Source organism: Danio rerio, chromosome 9 (assembly GCF_052040795.2).
Source record: "Danio rerio strain M-AB ecotype USA chromosome 9, GRCz13ab, whole genome shotgun sequence".
NCBI lineage: Eukaryota > Metazoa > Chordata > Actinopteri > Cypriniformes > Danionidae > Danio > Danio rerio.
In genome coordinates, this window is record NC_141029.1 from 45,320,001 (window position 1) to 45,340,192 (window position 20,192).

Consider the following 20,192-nt stretch of genomic DNA (forward strand, 5'->3'; position numbering starts at 1 on the left):
TATTGGGTCCAACAGACTGACTATTATTATTATTATTATTATTTTTATTATTATTGTTATTATTATTATTATTATTATTTTATTTTTTATTAACATATACCTTTTTGGTGGAAATGTTACTAAAATATATTTTGGTTTATCAAATCTGAATTCGAGACTTTTAACGACTTTTTAAGTCCATTTATAAAGAAAACATCATGACATTTTAAGACTATTTAGGAACCCATGGCCACCCTTTGAAAGATGTCACAATGGTAAACTAATGATCTATTCATCAACAAGTCCTTAAACCATCTCTTGTGCACATAGCCAAAAAATGTAACACACATCTCTTACAATGAATAGTAGAGTAACACTGGTGGCAAAAAAAAATCATATCTGGGTTTCCTCAAAGGGAAAGCACACAGATTATTTTACCAGCATTCATAAAATCACAAAATTCGCTATGACATAATAGACCTGCGAACAGTGCAATAAGCTCTTCAAACAGAATAAAGATTTCCATTTAGCCTTGGCCGGCCCTTCAAAAGAGGCAAAAGTTTTCCCATGGAGTCCAACACATGCTGTCTAACGTCTGTAGCCTGTGTGCTACTTTTCCAGCAATCTAATGAAAGTTTGGTCACCACCGCTCTGACACCGCTCTGAAAGCCACAGTCTCGCCTGCCAGTCCAGCGCCAACTTCTCATGGTTCCATCAGTATACCCATCCTGCATCAGTGCAACCCAAACGATTTCCCAGGCAACGGGCATAACATAAGCCCGTTTGTTTAAACATGGAGGTAACCTGGCATGCATCTGGAACTTACTCATAAACTGAATGAGCCATTAATACAGATTCATCTTCTTATTTTATAGTCTCAACAGTGTGAATAGCTTTGTTCCACCCACCAACCAGACTGTGAACACACTGATAAATTGCCACTTACTGGTCAAGTGCAGGTGCTGCCATTTGCACCAGCAACACATGCCAGCACCACCACAGGCCTGTTAAAGAGACACATTACCCTTGAAAGTCCATGTGAGAAGCGAGGAAAAAAAAAAGACTGTATTTGTCAGAGACACCCAAGAGGTTACAAAAATGATGCACAAGCCTTGGTTCTGCTCTGAGCAAGGTCAGAAATGAACTAGAGCTCATGGCACAAACGCAACTGAAAAGTGACACAGAATTCCCCAATGAATGCAAGCAATCATCCCCCCTGTAGAGAATTCATCTGCCATAGCCAATTACAATGGTTTCATTCATTCAAATATGCTCTAGTATTGTGTATTATTCATATTGTGCATTAATGTTATTTTTATATACAATATAAAATAATAATAATTTTGAAGGCAACACTCATAAATGTTGTCAAGATTTGCAATGTATTAGAGTTTAAAATATTCCATTAATGATTCACAAATTAATGTTTTATTTGAAAATATAGCACCATAAAACATGGCGCCATCCATTCATTTTCATCCGCTTTTCTGTGGCCGGGTGGCGGGGGCAGCAGTCTTATGAGAGAACCCCAGACTTCCTTCTCCCTAGACACTTCCTCCAGCTCCTCTGGGGGCATCCCGAGGCATTCCCAGGCCAGCCGAGAGATATAGTCCCTTCAGCGTGTCCTGGGTCTTCTCTGAGACCTCCTCCCGGTGGGACATGCCTGGAACAACTTCCCTAAGTAGGCATCCAAAAGTCATCCGAAACAGATGCACAAGTGACCTCAGCTGACTTCTCTCGATGTGGAGGAGCAGCGGCTCTACTCCTGGGTGACAGAGCTCCTCACTCTCTCTATAAGGGTATGGCCTGCCTCCCAGCGAAGGAAACTCATTTCGGCCACTTGTATAAAAGATCTTGTCCATTCGGTCAGGACCCAAATCTGAGAGTAGGAATGTAGATTGACTGGTAAATCGAGAGCTTTGCCTTTCGGCTCAGCTCCTTCTTTTTCACAACTGACCGATACATCTTCCACATTACTGCTGCCACTCCACTAATCCACCTGTCAATCACACGTTCCATTCATCCCTCAATCATGAGCAAAACCCTAAAACACTTGAACTCCTCCACCTGGGGTAAGGACTTTCCCTCCAACCTGGAGATGGCAAACCACCTTTTTCCGGTGGAGCACCATGGGCTCAGAGGTGCTGATTCTCATCCCAGTCGCATCACACTCAGCAGCAAACCACCCCAAGTGCATGCTGAAGGTCCATGTTTGATGAAGCCAACATAACAACGTCTGAATAACAGAGTTGAAATCCTGTGGTCGCCGAACTGGACCCTCTCCAGGCCAAGGCACTTTGAAATTATGTCCATAAAGTTATGACCAGAATTGGCACTATTTATGGGTAACTATAACTTCCCAATAATATTATTAATCATAAATCAACTCAACTCAGTTTTATTTCTAGACCACTTTCAATTAACCACCATAGGTAACAAAGAGCTCTACATAAAAACACAAAATAAATGCAAACAAGCAAGGAGCCAAAAGAAATATGTAAACTTACAGCACATGATTAAAAGCTAAAGAAAACAAGTGTGTTTTCAGTGACCCCCACATAGAAAATTTCTCTGGCCCAGCTCTGGCCCACACAATCAGTGTTCGCTTGGCTCATATGCCGCAGTGATTTACGGTACATGATTGGACCAAGTCTGGCTTCCAGGCAAGGGCCAAACATGGACCATGTCTGGGTCAAGTTTTAGTCAGGTTAATAACCCATAACTGAGCCTAAACTGGGCCACTGTCTGAAAGACAAATTCCAGTAGCAACATACAGGACAAGAATAATTAATAACTCAAACAATTAAATCTTCATTGTTTTCTGGATTAAAATGAAGGCACTGCAATATGCAAACAGAAGGGTGGAAATTATTTTGTCTATTAATATATTTCTTCACTCAAAAAAAAAAAAAAGAATTAAAGAATTTTAAATGTGGGTCAGGATAAGCCAATCTTACGTGGCCCACCAATACATTTTTAATATCTGGGCCAAATACAACATTTAACATCTGGCCCATGTCTTGTGCCACCTCTGCCAAACCTGTGTCATGTTTGCCCCACATGCTATATGACAGAGCTAGATGAATGCATGCTGTGCCCGCTTTAAACCAAATCTGGGCCAGCATTCTTTGCTACCTGGAAGATGTTCTTAAATAAAAAAACATATTAATAATAATAATAATCATTTAATTTCTGACACAGTAAAAAAAACAAGAAAAACTAAGGAGGAACACAACACAATAAACACTTTGCTATAGTGCTATATACAGTAGTGCTAGCTGAAGGATCTAATGTTCAGAACCTGAAAGTGAAAGGTTGTAGGTTCGAGTCCCATAAAAGCTAAAATTGTCACCACCTGTGCAAGATATTTAACCAGAAAGAAGTAACCATGCTTCTTGCTTTGCAAAATGTCTGCTTTAATTAATTCAGAAATGAAAATCTGTCATTATCGACATCATCATGAATTGTTGCTCCAAACCCATATCCTGACCACTATACTGTATCTAATATAAAAGTGATAAGAACTTGAACAAAAAAAGTTATAATTTAGTAAGCTGGATATATGACCAGATACATCAGTCAAAGGGTTTAAACTTGAGATTCAAATCAGTTTGATTCATCATTAGCCAACTGTGGATGTCAATTCTTTTATGGTTCTGTTGCGAAAATTCACAAACAGCATCAGAAATGTGTGTAATAAGAGCTACAACACTATCAAAATGTATTAACAAGCAACAGATCATCATTTTGAGCAAAATACTAGCCCACGGATGCAATGTTCATTATTTACAGCAACAAGATTAAATTAATTTAATCTTAAACCAATTATAAGGCAGAAGCTTTTAATCCAGCACCTGCATGACATCACTAATGATGATGATGATGATGATGCTGTATCAATGAGTTAAATGTCCAATTAATTGAGTCCTGTGTCATTTCTAGCTAGTTAACTTCTATCTGATAGTTACTTTGTAATTAGTTCTGTGAAAATGAGTTCTGTGAAGTAGATAGGACTCAAAATCACTTGTTCATTCACAAACGTTTCTAAATCTAATTTCCAGTGAATTCTATTTAAATTCTGCTCTGTTCCAAAATAAAAATGAACATAAGTGAAATAAGTATTTCATAAGTCACTCATAAATAAGATTGAAATGGAACCTTTATCATGTCTAATTTTTGCAGCATGGCACAAAAAAAAAAAAAAAAAAATACACAGCAAAAAAATGTTTTTCTTACAATGAGGCTGCGTCCGAAACCGCCTACTACTCAGTAGGTACTGCATTTGAATTTAAACGTACTACTCGGCCGTTAGAAAAGTACGTTCTATACAGTATGAATGTGAAAAGTATGAATGGAATTCGGATGTACTACATCCACCATTTTGACATAGTCACGTGACGTACCTGCGTCATTTGAGTCGCTTAACTCCCATTCATGAATTCGCTCGCGGGGCATAATGGGATAGCGCAGCATGCATGGGATGCACACTCCAGAATCTCGTTGGAAGTAGTAAGTCATCTGGGTACTTCTCGCATACTGTTTTTCGAATTCTATGAATTCAGACATACTACTCGGCTCGCATACTGATTTTAGCGTACTGTATAGTATGGAAGTATGGGGTTTCGGACGCAGCCTGAGTTTTTGGGTGGTTTCTATGACAAATATCTAAATATTGGTAAATATTAGGCTTAAAAAAGCATTTTCTAGACAAGTAAAAAATAGTGTCTTGTTTTCAGAATTATTAAGGCAAAAATAAAGAAAGTTTTCTTTAAAACAAGCAAAATAATCTGTCAGTTGGGTGGGCAAAATTATCTTTTTTCAAAGCGTAAACGAGATTTTTTCACTTACCCCGTCCATTGGCAGACAATTTTGATTATTTTAACGAAAAAAAAAAAAAAAAATATATATATATATATATATATATATATATATATATATATATATATATATATATATATATATATATATATATATATATATATATATAATTTATTATTCCTAAAAAAAAAAAAACAAGCCCTTATTTTTACTTGTCTAGAAAAAAAATACTCCTTGATTTGAGAATCAAATGAATTATCCATTGGCAGATAATTTAGATTATTTTAACGAGGAAAAAAAAACATTTTTTTTTTAATTATTTGTTATTCCTGAAAACAAGCCCGTATTTTTACTTGTCTAGAAAATACTCCTTGATTTGAGAATCTTTCTAGAATCTAGAAACAAGACAAATACTCCAAGGAAGTAGACAAAGATAGACCAAAAAAAACAAACAGCTTTGGAAATGACGTGAGGAGTAAATGACGGCGGAATATTCATGTCTGAGTGAACTATGGCTTCAAGAAAACACTCTTCATAAAAATGCCACATGAAATGACAATCCGGGCCCTCTGAGTCAAATGCTAACTCTGGGCGCATTAGCATCAGAGCTGTGTACGCTTGCACAGAGCATGTCATCTCAAAGCTCTCCCCCAGGCTTCTGGAGGTCTTACCTTGACTGCTGCTGCTGCTGAGAGACTGCAGAGAAGTGGGAGCCAAGCTAGCGCTTGCTTTGGGCACCTCTCCATTATTCAACTGCTTGACCCTCTTGAGGTGAGACTTGCCGTTGTAGTGGACCTGGGCCTGAGCGGCGGAGTGCAGCTGGATGTTACAGACATCACACAGCGAGTAAAGCAGCTTCTTCTTCTCCTGCTGCAGCTGCATGTCTACGTTGGCATTAGTGGGCTCCTTTACCTCCACACAGCCAGGGATGGCAAAGCACAGCTGTCCGTTTTCTATCAGCTGGGTGGGGCTCAAAGGGGTCTTCATACCTGCGAAACAACAAAGCGATGAGGATTAGAAGTAGATAATTCAATATATTGTGATTATGAGTATGCACCATATTGATATCACACACACTTTTTCAGTGACTTTCTCAAAACTAGATTAAAGACCTATCTTTTTAGTAAAGCATACATGCAACGCATCACATAAATATAGTATGGCGAGTGGGATTAACAAACCACCCATAGGACACACTCTTTCTGTCTCAATACACCAGGCACATTGTTAGAAATACTTCTACGTTTTATATGCTTGTTTATATAACTCCTATTTTAATTTATAGCACTTCATTTTCACATAGACATTTATTATCTCATCCACAAATCCATTATGAACAGCTGCTACGCTGATAATTTTATTTGTTCTCGATTTCCACCTGGGGATGCCCATACCGAGGCCTCTAGAGACTTGATGAGATCCAAGAACTTTGAAGAGATGATGTCAACAATCAAGGATTTCAAGGACAACACGAAGTACGCAAAGATACTTCATTGAACATGTATACAGACATCATTAATACACAATATAGGTGCAGGTTTTTTTTTTTTAGAGGTTTTCACCTTTATTGATAGGACAGTGGAGATATAGAGACAGGAAAGTGTGAGGAGCAGAGATAGGGGAAAGATCAGCAAAGGACCTCGAGACGGGAATTGAACTCGGGTCGCTGCGAGCACCTCGGTGCTATGTGTCGACGCACTAACCACTAGGCTATTGGCGCCAACAATATATAGGTGCAGGTTAACTATGTTTATATATACACACACAATAAGAAGGTCACTGGTTCTAGCCCCGGATGGTCAGTTGGCATTTCTGTGTGGAGTTTGCATGTTCTTTCCATGTTCGTGTGGGTTTCCTTCAGGTGCTCTGAATTCCCCCACAGTCCAAAGACATGTGTTACAATATAGGTCAATTGAATAACCTAAATTGTCCGTAGTTTATGTGTGGGAAAAAGAGTGTGTGGTTGTTTCCCAGTGATGGTTTGCAACTGGAAGGGCATCCTCTACATAAAACATTTGTTTGATAAGTTCATTCACGGCGACCCCTGATTAATAAAGAGACTAGCTCGAAAGAAAATGAATGAATGAATCAAGCTATTAGCTACTAGTTAATTAAGTAAAGTTATTAGTTGCTTACACTGCAGACACAAGGGTACGGATCTGATTCATATCGGATACATTTCCACATGTGAACAAGGCCTGAATCTGATTAAAATCCATGTGCTTTTTTCCTGCTTACACGTACATGGGCCATATTCAGTCTGTGCCACATGCTAGAAAAAAAAACATCGGAATTGAGTCACTTGAACCATGCAGTGTAAATGCAGTCATAGTTAAGCCGCCTTTTCACTGCACACGACATTTGGACACGACTGTCGGAATTCGCCCCCTTGTGACAGTCGCACAGAATTTTCAGTTCTGACGTGCACCATAGGAGAGAAGCTGTTCTCGCAGTGTCCGAAATAAAGGAGTGCAAAAGCAATTCTCTATGGTTGAATGAATAAATGAATACTAGAAACTCAGAGCGCTAAAATATTGGAGGGAATGTTGAGACAACATAAACATTATTTTTATTACTTTATTACTTACATTTATGAATAGAAATATATATATATATATATATATATATATATATATATATATATATATATATATATATATATGTTTTGGATTTAAAAAATAACCAAATAAAGTCCTATTTCTTATCTGGTAAACACAGACCTGCTTGAACAACACTGGAATACATCACATCCGGTCGGCAGGTCGCATACGGTCTAGATGCAGGAGTTCAAATATTTAAACTGTAGAGTTGATTTTTAAACAATAAAAGTCGACAGAGCAGAGATCAACATCCCATGATGCAATTCACAACCATAAACAAACGGAAAACACAATCACAAAAAATGGAAACTGTAAATTAACAGATTTTTTTCTACAGTGTACCATGATAAAAGCTTCAGCAATTAATCCCAACAAGAAAAATTGATACCTGCAGAAGGGTTGATGCTAGATCAGATATGGTTACGACCGGAAGTTAATGGGACTAATTTATATTATTTATTAAATTTCCTAGTTACTGTATTTTACTAACGTCTACCCCCGCCCCAACCTTAAACTTAACTGTCACAGTAATGTAAAAACAGTATTATTATTATTTATGCTCTCTATTAAATTACCCAATAAATTGTAGTTTTTCCAACCCCAACTATCACAGAACAGCAAAAATTTTAATTATTGTTATACACTATCATAAAAAAATGCTGCTACATTAATGTGCATATCGCACTTCTGGCCGACTGCATATCCAATCTAGACCCTGCAGAAGCCTAGATAGAAGCATGGAAATTGTTTAATCCAAACCAAGTCTCGAGATGACTCACCTTCCGAATTGAGCATCACCCCACACTGAGCTTTTAGGAAAGCAGGTGGGGAGTGTTTACATCCTAAAACCACCAATGTCGAGAAATGGAAAGGTGTGTGTGTGAGTGTAGATGTCTGGAGCTCTTGTGTGGGCTACACGGGTGGCTGAATGTTCTCTCCCTCAGCTCTGACTCCTCCCCACCGCACGCTCAAGCCAAGCTTCCCTGCTTGTGGAGCGGGCACAGAGCTGTGGACTGACCTCCTGTGCCCATCTGTTGCCTTTGAGAAGAGACCCGACACACATACCTCATGGTCACGGCTCTTAATGTTCGCTGCATTTATCAACTTGACTGCGCTAACATTACTGGGTGAGAATGACAACAGAATGACTTTACTGTCCTTCTTAAAGCGGCTTATAGCTCAGCTGGAGAATTTCAGAACTGATGAGCTCTCTGCGGTTTTGAAACCACGTAACGAAATCAGCACTGCACTGACTTGAGCTGATGTCTTCTATTGTAGTCAAAACTACAGTGGCGGAGATGGCTCAACTCACTGCAACTTAAGAAAACGGAGATGGAAAAAACACCAGAATATTAAGAAAACCCCTTCAACGCATGTTGCAAATATTCACAATGCAAACCTGCAGCAAATACTCAAAACACATGCAGCACAATTTGTTGTCCTTTCCATCATTAGCCTACAAAAAAGACCTGGATGATATTTAAAATATGATTCTTTTCTGGCAGGCAACATGGTGGCGCAGTGGTTAGCACTGTCCCCTTACAGCAAAAGGTTGCTGGTTCAAGCCCCAGTTGGTGTTTCTGTGTGGAGTTTGCATGTTCTCCCTGCGTTCACATGGTTTTTCACCACATTTCCGCGTAGTGCTCCGGTTTCCCCCACAGTCCAAAGACATGCGGTATAGGAGAATTGAAGAAACCAAACTGACTATAGTGTTTGAGTGTGAGTAAATGTAAAAGTGTATGAGTGTTCCCCAGAACTGGGTTGTGGCTGGAAGGGTATCTGCTGCATAAAGCATGCTAAATAAGTTGAAGAGTTCAAGAGTTCACACTTAGAGTTCACAGAGTTTGACTTACCAAAGCTTGTTTGGCATGCTGTCCCGGGAGTGAGCCCTGAGCTCAAGGGATCCTCGAGTCCAGGGCTCCCTCCCTTTGTGGGGCGAGGGGAGATAAATTAATTTTCAGGGCGATCTCAAACTCCCCCGCAGCTAAGGCCACAGTGAACTTCCTAAGAGCGAGACGACTAGTAAAGAGACTTAGGTTTAAGCGGTCTATAATGCAGAGCGTATTTAGGCTTTGAGAGAAAACCGGAAACCCCGGGGAAAACGTGCCAGCTGTGGAGCAGAAACACCAAATGCTCAAGTAAGGACCCAGAGCCATTGGAATTCCTGCTGGTTGCTGGGCCGCCGAGCCAAATATTTTGGATAAAGGTGGAAGAAGGGGGAGGAGGGGGTTTCTTCAAGACAAAGATAGTTGTAAATGGAAAAGGAGGATATATATATAGGAACTTGGGATCCTTTGATTGGAGGATCGTGATTAGCTAATATGAGCCAGCTGGGTTAATCATGAGCGCGTACTCCTCTCGAAATTAGTTTCATATATTAAACTTCACATTGTGAAAAAGAAAAATCATTAACCTCTCAATTTTATTTTGTTTCACAGTTAATCGTCAGTTTATTCAGGCTAATAGTTTGCAAAAACAAAGGAATTGTGTAATCGGTGGTAAAATAAAAAATAAAACTCACCTACAACTTCCCTGACCTATAACCACAGCACATTAAGTAAATCTCAGTCAGGGGTGGGTTTCCCAAACAATGACGTAAACTCACAGCTGAACTTTCATAGTATGATGCATTGTTTGGGAACAGAATGATGTAGTTCTGCCCACACAGACACAGTGTTTTTGTCCTGTAAAAACAAGCTTTTTGAAGGCCCTCTCCTATGGACATAAATATGAAAACCCCTACATTATAGACTTACATCAGTTAACAATTTACACCTGTCGTTTATTTTAATAAATACAACAGCAATTTCTGAGAGAAAATGGTTGGTGGACCCTTTTTGTGTGAAGTGTAGGCCGTATATACACATTTCCTCTAAAAAAATCATTAAATAACATTTTATTAATTGGCTTTACTACTGTGCTAACATCGTACTTAACCCATTCATATTGTATTGCACAACATTTATGGTGCTATTAAGGTGGGATACAGGTAAGGTTGAACTACAGAAAATAATTGCAGATTACATGCAGATTTTTTTTATTTAAGCGCATTGTAACAAGTAGATGATCAATGTATTGTACCAAGTGAAATTAAGGCCACTTAATATAAAGTATAAAGTGGGATTCACAATCACTGTCAAATATACACTCACCAGGCACGTTATAGGGTATATGCTGAGCTAGTGCTGTTCCCATGCTGATACACTTCTGGTGACCTGTTATTGTGAACTTTTTCCCATTTTATACGGTTCCTTACACAGCATCGATGTTGTGATGTCATTAAAATACGTTCAGTTAAATAAATTTTAGCATTTATTTAGTTGCTCAAGCGTGAAACGAGACAAAAAGCCGTTTACCCGCACGCGCCCGTCAGAATCGGCAGGCTAACGCAGAAGCTCCATTGAATATACTGGGTTAATATAAATGCTCATATTATAAAGATATGGCGGGGGAAATGTAATTTAATGCAGTGCTTCTTGTACAATCTGAGACCCACTTTAAATCGGATATCACTCAGCTAGTGGAGATTGCTTATTTTTAAAGAAAACAGACCTTAAACGCACCGGATTTTGCATTTGCAATCAATTCGCCGGAAGCGCTTAACCCAGGTTAATGGCAAATTAAAAGTCCTATTAGCATGCTTCGGCATATACCCCATTAGGTACACCTGTCCAACTGCTCATTAACACAAAATTCTAATCAGCCAATCACATGGCAGTGACTCAATGCATTTAGACATGTAGACAAGGGCTGCATCCAAAACCGCCTACTACTCAGTAGGTACTCCATTTGAATTTAAATGTACTACTCGGCTGTTAGAAAAGTATCAATGAAAGAGGTATGAATGGAACTCTGACATACTACATTAGCCATGTTGTCATTGTCACGTGACCTACTCATGTCAGTTGCGTGCTTCACTCCCATTCATAAATTCTTTTGTGGGGCATCATGGGATAGCGCAGTGTGCATGGGATGCACACTTAAGAATCTCCCCGATAGTAGTAGTTCACCCGGGTACTTCTTGCATACTGATTTTTGAATTCTAGGAATTCGGACATACTATTCGGCTCACATACTGATTTTAGTGTACTATATAGTATGGAAGTATGCAATTTCAGGGCGCAGCCATGGTCAAGACGATCTGCTGCAGTTCAAACAGAGCATCAGAATGGAGAAGAAAGGGGATTTAAGTGACTTTGATCGTAGCATGGTTGTTGGTGCCAGACGGGCTGGTCTGAGTATTTCAGAAACTGCTGATCTGCTGGGATTTTTACGCACAGCCATCTCTAGGGTTCACAAAGAATGGTAAGAAAAAGAAAAAATATCCAGTGAGTGGCAGTTCTGTGGGTGCAAATGCCTTGTTGATGCCAGAGGTCAGAGGAGAATGGCCAGACTGGTTCCAGCTGATAGAAACAGCAACTCAAATAACCCCTCGTTACAACTGAGGTCTGCAGAAGAGCATCTCTGAACACACAACACGTCCAACCTTGAGGTGGATGGGCTACAGCAGCAGAAGACCACACCAGGTGCCACACCTGTGAGCTAAGAACAGGAAACTGAAGCTACAATTTACAAAGGCTCACCAAAACTGGACAATAGAAGATTGGGAAAACGTTGCCTGGTCTGACGAGTGTTAATTTCTGCTGCAACATTATGATTGTAGAATTTGCCATCAACAACATGAAAGCATGGACCCTTCCTGCCTTGTGTCAACAGTTAAGGCTGGTGGTGGTGGTGTAATGGTGTGGGGAATATTTTCATGACTCACTTTGGGCCCATTAGTACCAATTGCCTACCTCTTCTGACGACTACTTGCAGCAGAATAATGCACCATGTCATAAAGTACGAATCATCTCAAACTAGTTACTTGAACATGACAATGAGTTCACTGTACTCAAATGGCCTCCACAGTCACCAGATCTCAATCCAATAGAGTTTTTTCAGTACTTTGTTAAATCTGTGCCACGATGAAATTAAGGCAGTTTTGAAGGCAAAGGGGGGTTTAACCTGATACAAGTAAGGTGTACCTAATAAAGTGGCCACTGAGTGTACACTTCTGAAAGGGATGAGGAATTTTAAAAAAAAAAAATCATGATCATGTCAAAAAAAAAATAAGTGAGCCTTTTTTCTCTGTATAATCTCCGTGAACTTTTATTATATTATCCAAATATAGAGCAAGATTAACTCAGCATTTTCTGACATTTTAGTGTGGATGAGAAACCTTTGGAAAATGCTAATGAGGAAGAATCACAATCGGTTTTAAAAAGCTGCTTTAAACCGCGTCCAGAATAATTCAGACAAAGTCTTATGCAAGAGAGTGAATGAAAGGAAGACTTTCTATCCAAAGGGGCATGAGCAACTATGAAGAGCTTATACCTGTCAGCAACAGCAGCAGCAGACACACAGACACACACACACACAAAAACAGTTATTGTGTGTCTAGGGTTCTGCGGGACTGAATACATTACATAAAGCCTCCTCTCGAACCTCGACCTCTCAAGCCTCAACTAAATGGACTGCGTAATGGATAACTGCAAAAGGGGAATGGTGAGCTCTGGTAAATTGTGATCTTTTTAATCTCATAGCAAAAATAAAACTGCACATCTAGTCAGTCCGCACTAATGCTACAGCTGGAGGCTTCCTGGGCTGGATGATAGAGGATAAAGAAACAAAGATACCAATTGAGTCAGCTGCACTTTTGAGAGCATGCCGAGGATGAAATCCACTGCTGCGCGCATGCATGTGTGTAAGAAAAGACAGACTGCAGATAAACTGAAATGTAATGCAATATATTATTTTACTCCACAATTTGAATGACTTAAGTCTTCTGGCCATATTACCATTGAGACTTATTGCAAAACAAAACAAAACAAAAAATTAAGTTAAAAATTATAAAATTTAAATTTTATTTAAAAATATAATTAAATAAAAATAAATAATAATAAAATTAAAATAAAAAATTATTTAAAATAATAAAAATAATAAAATAAAGATAAAAATAAATTTAAAAAAAAAAAAGTAAATTAAATGAAATCAAATTAATAAAATTAAATAATAAAATTATAAATAAAAATAAAATAAAATTGCTTTCAGGAGATGCTGATTTAATTTAAAATCTAAGTACATAGTGATTAAGGCCACTTAATATAAAGTGTGGGACCCACAATTGCTGTACTGGGGTATATTTATAAGAGTAAGACCGTACTGTACATGAAATACTGACTGAATATGGTGAGGTATCGAAAATAATTATGCCAAAATAATTGTGCGAGACTTTTTTCTCTGTATAATCTAAATCTATTTGTCTAACCCAGTGTTTCCCAAACCTGTTCCTGAGGGCACACCAACAGTACACATTTTCAACTTCCTATTCAAACACACCCGAATCAAATCATCAGAACATTAGAAGAGACTCAAAACCTGAAATGAACGGTTCAGATAACGGAGACATCCAAAATATGCACTGTTGGTGTGCCTCCAGGAACAGGGTTGGGAAACACTAGTCTAATCTGTGAGCTTTATTACATTATCCATGTGCATAGCATAAATAATTCAGTATTTTCTGACATTTTCTGACCACACTGCCAAAAATAGTAATACCTCATTTAAATCCCTGTGCTTGATTGACCAGCGAAGTCACCCGATCTAAATTATTGTCAAATATTGTGAAGAGGAAGCATTGACTGCAGTAAATGTTCATACTTTTCCTTAGTCCAACATTTCTGTGTTAAAAATCCTTTTTTCATTGGTCAATTTGGGGTTTTCATTGCTGTAAGCCATAATCATTGAAATTAAAATACATAAACACTTGAAATATAAACACTATACCTGACCTATTTTCCTTGCCCCTGGCTTAGTTACAAATGGAGAGCACAGAGAAAATATGCATGTTTACTTTTGGGTTTTTTCCCTTTCTTTTATCCTTTTTTAACATTTTTGTATTTATTTTTTTATTACTGCTGTACCTTTTGCATATTTGTATTTATATATTTTCTGTATTGCTGTACAGCCCAATTTGAGTTTTATTTATGTCATTTTATTTATGTTATTATATATTTTTTTATTTCCATTTTGCCCTAAATATTATCTTTGATGCAAGAATATATAAGTGTACTGTTTGATTCAAAAAGGAAGAAACTAATTTTGTTTTCTGCTGATATGTTGGAACAGTTGATGTCTTGTGATTCTTTATATTTGAAACTGTAACTCTGACTAATATGCATCAATAAAACAGAGTTAAACTAAACACTTGAAATATATCAGTCTGTGTTTAATGCATCTATATAATACATACAGTTGAAGTCAGAATTATTAGCCCTCCTTTGAATTTTTTTTTCTTGTTTAATTATGTCCTAAATGATGTTTGACAGAGCAAGGAAATTTTCACAGTCTGCTAATATTTTTCTTCTGAAAAAAAGTTTTATTTCAGCTAGAATAAAAGCAGTTTTTAATAAAAAAAATAATTAAAAAAAAACATTTAAGGGACAAAATTATTAGCCCCTTTAAACAATTTTTTTTCTCCGATGGTTGATGAGGGTCCTGTAGGTTCTGTAATTTCACTTTCATAGTGATGAATAGGTTATTTTTATTGCCTATAAAATATAATAAGTAAACATAAACATGAGGCTGAAAAAAATGCTCATATACAGTAAAAAAATTCAGATGGAACTTGGAAGAGTTCATCTGAACTCTTCACATACAGACAGATTAGACAGACTGATATCTTTTTTCATATCACATTGTGGAAATAATCCAGCTGTCTTCAAGCGGAAAGAAATTTCCTACTTCTGACTTTCGATTGGAGAGCGAAATGACCCAGACATATGTGCGAGCACAAAGGTGGCACACATGGAGTCTCTGTTTCGTCTCTGTCCAGTAATCCTCCTGACACTGTCTCGGTAATCTCTGTGGGCAGCTGCACACTCTAATCCCTGCAGATAAACTTCCGCTAACTTCCAATGCCTCTCGACCCATTCATCTTCCCTCCGTTCCTTAAAACTTCCTCAGGAACCTATTGTATTCAGAGAAAGAAAAACTGTAAGTGGAAATCCCTGATGTTAATCACTTTCTTTCAATGTTGCGAATCTATTTCTCTGACTCCCAGCTATTACTTAAGCTTGAGCTTTGCTCTACTTTGCAGAGGAAATGAGGCCAGTGAGTTTAAAAAAAAAAAAAAAAAAAAAGGCGAAGCTGCAGTGGTTTTCGATGACCTGTATTCGCAAGCAGGGTTTCCAGATATGCAGTGCGGTTTGTGTCCTGGGGTTTGGAGGACGTAAACTGACTGTGATGCTCAGTTCGTGGCTGTTCACTTCACATCACAGACACATCTGTTCATTTAGCGGTCAACCAATCAACCACTACAGGTCATTTACTTTCCCCTAGTGTCCTCTCCAACGCTCTGGTGTCACATCAATGTGCACACACACAGAATACAAGCATACGTACTGCATAACATGCATGGTATAAAGTAGCATGAAAACACTGCTGACAGTAATGTAAAAAGACTTTAAACACATTGCATTTTGCATTACATTACGTGCTGTGTGCTCTGATGTATAATGCATATTATGCAAATATTGGAGGTCATCATGGCATTTCTGCACGTGCATACTGTATAATTAGTATTAACTAATTGCATACTATACACTGCAGAAATACTGTAGTAATATGTTTGCATGCAATTTTAATGCTTGGTTGTTTATAGTTTTCACATCACGTGAGAGCATTATGGGATCACCCCTCTGACAGGTACAAATTACGCTGTGGATTACATAATGGATTACGTTCCGTACCTCTATATAAATTTCTGGAGAGAGCAAAATACATCCCAGCAGCTATGTTTTTTGCAGATTTTGTTTTCGCGAGTCCACCAGAAGCTGCTATGCTTTTTAAGATCTCAAATTTCTCTCAAGAGTGTCATTCGCTCCTGCTGTTCTCATGTAAATCCACCAGAGGCCGCTGTCGACTGATTGATTTAATGACAGAACAGACCGATACCCCAACCCTCCCCCTTCCCTAAACCCAACCAATAGTATTTTAAAAAGCACCAATTGACCAGCACCCACCCCCTTCCGTCAACCCAACTGCAGTGACTTGAAAAGCAATCCAGAAAAAGAAAAGCCCTCATCTGATTTTTACTACGTTTTCAGATTTGACCACATCCTCACTCTGTTATTTACTTGTTTATTTATTTTTTTAGCTTTTGTATTTGTTTTACTTGTTTTCTGGAACCGTTCTTCGCCTGACTCGAATCCAGCCATCGCGGTCAACTCCACCCTGCATCTCAAGTCCACCTACGTACGTATCGAGCTACCTGACAAACTGGTAACAGCGGGAAAGCCGTCCATATGGAGGTAAAGTTGAAGCCAGAATTATTAGCCCCCCATTGATTTTTTCATTTTTTCTTTTTTAAAATATTTCCCAAATGAAGTTTAACAGGGCAAGAAAATTTTCACAGCATGTCTGATAATATTTTTTCTTCTAGAAAAAGTCTTAGTTGTTTTATTTCGGCTAGAATAAAAGCAGTTTAAACACCATTTTAAGGACAAAATTATTAGCCCCTTTAAGCTACATTTTTCTTCGACAGTCTACAGAAAAACCATCGTTATACAATAACTTGCCAAATTACCCCAACCTGCCTAGTTAACCTATAGTTAAGCCTTTACATGCAACTTTAAGCTGTATAGAAGTGCCTTGAAAAATATCAAGTCAAATATTACTTACTGTCATCATGGCAAAGATAAAATAAATCAGTTAATAGAAATGAGTTATTAAAATATTATCTTTAGAAATTAAACAAAAAATTGGGGGAAAAAATAAACAAACAGTTTAATAATTCAGAGGGGCTAATAATTCTGACTTCAACTGTAAGTGGTCAACTGGTAGGCACAAAAGAGGAACGACGTCATACCGGCCCATAGCATTTGCTTTAAAGACGAAATGCAGCCATACGTAGCTCTGGTTACATAATTCGCGATCTCTAGAAACGTATATAGGGCTACATTTTCAGAATGAGCCTTTATTGAAAATTATGGTTGCCGGTTCATTCCATTGACCGGGCCATGAAGTCATGGGCTGAGTAATTTCTCTCTTTATTTGCCAAAAAGCCAAACAATTGTTGTGCAATAACATACAGTATCGCCAAGCAATGAAGAGACACTCCTGGGCTGTGCTTCTACAAAAATTCCTTTACAGGAAGAACAGTCAGAAAAAGAGAAATGGATTGTACCAAATGGTAGCATCATTGACTACGTTTACATGGACATCAGTAATTCAATTATTTGCCTTATTCTGAATTAGACAACAATATGATTAAGGTACATCCTTCCATTGCTTTTTGAATATTCCTATCATGATCCCATATTTCATATTATAGCAAATAATTTGATAAACGTCATGCCTTAATTTGATTTCTATTTAGTTCAATTATGACCTTAATCAGATTAATCAAAAAATCCCTGTTTACAGACTTTTAATTAGAGTATTGTCTTAATTGTAATAAAATCTGATTATTGGTGTCCATATAAACATACTCAGTGACCTATAATAATCTATGGTACCTATAACTGTCAGAACATTTGTATGCTTTTATAGCATTTTTATTCTAATTTGCAAGTTATGTATAAATTAAAATGCAAAGTCAAAATATAAATAACAAAAGTGAACAAATAGATTTTCCTTACCAGTAAATATTAATGTAAGCAAAACAAACAGACACCAAACATAAAAGCAGACACTTTCACGCTATAATGCTATTAGCAATGGCTAAATAGCTGAGAAATATATAAGGATAGGTGGAAATTTTGTCGAATTGTAGCTCTGACATGGACAGGATAGTTATAAATGACTAAAAAACAGCTTTGGGTGCAGAATGTGGATCACAATTTACAGTTTATGATCAGATTACGGTTTTGTTCTTTTGATACATGATCCAAATAGCTTGAAACAGATGGAAATATTGTATGACCAGATTGTTCTGCGTTTTCATGGAGAACCCAGTGTCGCGCAATTATAGCCAATAGTTTTTTTCCAGGACGTCACATGACAAAAAACTCAGATAACATCAGTTAACACAATATACTTAGGTGATTATTCTAATGAATATTATCCAGGTGCTCCAGTCCAAAGACATGCGCAATAGGTTAATTGAATAAATTATATAGGCCGTAATGGATGAGTGCACGTGTGAATGTGAGAGTGTATGGGTGTTTCCCAATACTGGGTTGCGGCTGAAGAGGCGTCCGCAGCATAAAATATGTGCCAGAAGAGTTGGCAGTTCATTCTGCTTTGGCATCCCCTGATAAATATGGGATTAAGCCAGAGGAAAATGAATGAATGAATGAATGGTGACAAAGGGATAGTTCACCCAAAAATAATAATTACCTCATCGTTTATTATTCCTTGTGTGGTTTTAAACATCTGTGAGTTTCTTTCTTCTGTTGAACAAAAAGGAAAATATTTTGAAGAATTCTGGTTGCTGGCACCCATCGACTTCCAAAGCAGCAAAAATATATACGCATTATGGAAGTCAATGGATGCCACCAGCATTTTTCAAAACATCTTATTCTGTGTTTAACAATAAAAGAAATTGAAGTATGTTTTGAACAAGTGACGGGTGAGTAAATGATAACAATTGTAATGTTTAAATAAACTATCCCTTTAAGTCATGTATTGGCTTATTTTCTAATTCATTTATTCATTACATAATCTGTAATTAGTTAAAAAGCCACACAATAATCATTTTAATCTGTTGTTCAACGCTTTTGAGTCGTCTGAATTTAATTCTGCGTGACAAATCAGTAACAGGTTAGTTTTTAATTTACATAACATTTAGCAATATAGCTAGCACAAGAAATTGAAAGAAATTCATGTATTTATAAACTTATAATTTATAAGGAATATATTGAAATACACCCTGCAGAGTTTTGGGCATTATTACAAGACTTTAGAACTTTTACGACTTATTTTTAATTTACGACGTAATATTTTTTACGAAATATTAATAATTAATGTTGTAATCAATGTCATTGAAGTTACCATACATACTCTGTGTCCTTTCTATACATAGGAAGGCCATAAATAAAGTAATATTGAAGCAGTTCACAGATCTAAGCAGAAGCCCAAAAACCATAAAATGTTATCAATGTGGCTGATCATGAAACTGGCCTTTTGAGATTTACGAACCAGGTCTACTGTGCAAACAGTTTCTGTATGTATTTTTCTGGAAACGGCATACTGAAACAATCAATTAGTTTGATCTTGACTTTGATCTTGATATTGATCTAAAGCGCACAAATAGAATCCATTACAGCACTACTGAGAAATACTGGACGAAAGGCTTATTTACTTAAATAAACACTTGACTTTTCTAAGATAAAGTTGAACTTTGCATAAAGCTGCTCAAGTGTGTACCAAAATGCAAAATTTCACTTAATCATTAAGCCAAGTCCTAAAGCTGATGCAAATTTTGATGCAAGACATGACACAACGAGAGGTTTAAAACAGTGTGAGAACATTCATTGCAAATGCATTCTATTGGCATGCAGAATGTGATGTTGGCAGGGCATTGACTGATGCATATTTTTTCATTATTTTTCATTGTGTACTGTCAAATCATTCGTGCTACCCAGCAAGCATTTTTTGTTTTTAAAAGATGTCTAATAAATGTCTAAACATAGTGTCATGTTGGCTAAACCAAGAATAGTCCAAACACGTCTAAGAATAGGCCAAAACTAGACCAGTCATCAAATTAACAGAAATGAATGACTACACTTACAAACCCGGCAAATAATTTTG

The 20,192-nt window shown here is 37.4% G+C and overlaps 1 protein-coding gene across 11 annotated transcripts in view; it reads right to left on the reverse strand.

Annotated features, from left to right (window-relative positions):
- Positions 1–20,192, reverse strand: part of znf385b (zinc finger protein 385B) — a 299,871-nt gene that overhangs the window by 213,265 nt on the left and 66,414 nt on the right. For 7 of the 11 annotated variants that reach the window (XR_015498761.1, XR_015498762.1, XM_087266084.1 and 4 more), the window contains one exon: positions 5,469–5,786. Coding sequence is in view for 6 of the 11 variants with exons in the window: in XM_087266084.1 (XP_087122210.1) it covers positions 5,469–5,784 (316 nt within the window). In the remaining 5 variants the exon portion in view is untranslated. Of the gene's footprint in view, positions 1–5,344; positions 5,787–8,176; positions 8,307–20,192 lie in introns of those variants that run through there. The other 4 variants (XR_015498760.1, XM_087266083.1, XM_087266090.1 and 1 more) reach the window with 3 other exon arrangements.